Source organism: Apteryx rowi, unplaced genomic scaffold (assembly GCF_003343035.1).
Source record: "Apteryx rowi isolate R43461 unplaced genomic scaffold, aptRow1 scaffold_153, whole genome shotgun sequence".
NCBI lineage: Eukaryota > Metazoa > Chordata > Aves > Apterygiformes > Apterygidae > Apteryx > Apteryx rowi.
In genome coordinates this window covers 287,587-288,601 of record NW_020447786.1, presented here as the reverse complement: position 1 = coordinate 288,601, position 1,015 = coordinate 287,587, and the positions used below count along the sequence as shown (strand labels likewise).

General features: G+C 76.0%; 1 protein-coding gene across 1 annotated transcript in view; it reads right to left on the bottom strand.

Moving 5' to 3' along the window:
- Positions 1-410, bottom strand: part of CDH2 (cadherin 2) — a 126,769-nt gene extending 126,359 nt beyond the window's left edge. Inside the window, exon 1 of the mRNA XM_026059175.1 lies at positions 308-410. Within this exon, the coding sequence (XP_025914960.1) occupies positions 308-382 (75 nt within the window). The 5' untranslated portion in view covers positions 383-410. The remainder of the gene's footprint in view (positions 1-307) is intronic.
- Between the last annotated feature and the right edge of the window lie 605 nt (positions 411-1,015).

Here is a 1,015-nt window from a genome sequence, read left to right as displayed (position 1 = left end):
GGGGGCTGCCCTTCCCCTCGGCGGGGGGACCGCCGCCTACCACCCCAGCGCCCACTCTCATGCACCCCCCCCTCCGTCCCCGCCAGCTCCCCTTCGCCTCCCCGGGGCTGGGGCTGGCTGCAAAGCCGCCCCCGAGCGGAGCAGGTGGCCCCGCAGGAGCGGGGCGGCGAGGCGGCAGGCGGGGACCCCCAGCCGGGGCAGCAGCTGCTGCCGCCCCCCCGCCCCGGCCCGCCGCCTCCCGGCGGCACCGCCGCCCGCGGGGGAACAAAGAGACGCGGCGCGGCTCCCGCCCGACGGCGGCGCTTACCTGCTGCAGGGCCGCCAGCAGCATCAGCGCCAGCGGCGGCAGGATCCGCGGCGGCGCTCCCGCTGCCCGGCACATGGAGGCGAGGAGGGGCGGCGGCGGGGCGGCCCCCGGCAGTCCCGGAGCGCGGCTGGAGCCCGCGGAGCGGAGAGGGTCGGCGCCGGCAGCTCCCGCGGCTGCGGACGGTGTCTCGCCGCCGCCTGCCGGAGCCGGCTGCCGCGGCGCTGCCTGCTCGCTGCCGCTCTAGCTCATGGGCAGCGATGCAGCGGGGGAAGAGAGAGACAGAGAAGAGAGAGAGGCGGAGGATGGGTGAAACTCAGCGCTGGGTCAGGTTGCTTTTCTCTCTGCCGAGCCCCCTCCGCGGTGCAGAGGGTGGGCAGGGAGGAGGAGGATGAGCGAACAAAAGGCTGGGAGATAAGAAAGAAGCAGTCGCTGCTGCTGGTGCGGCGGCGCGGCGGCTGCCTTCCCCGCGCCCGGCTCGCGTCCTCCTCTGCCCGCTGCCGCCGGCTCCTCGGCGCGCAGCCCCGCGTGCCGGCCCCAGCGCTGCTGCGCGCCCGCCCCGCGCCTCTCCCCCGCTGCACTTTCGCTCTCCCTCTTTCTTCTCCTCCCTCCACCCCTCCCCCTGCACGCAGAACCCTCCGCTGGAGCACAATGACAACAATACCGGGCAGCCTGCGCGGCGCTCTGCGCGCCCTGCGTGCGTGCGTGCGT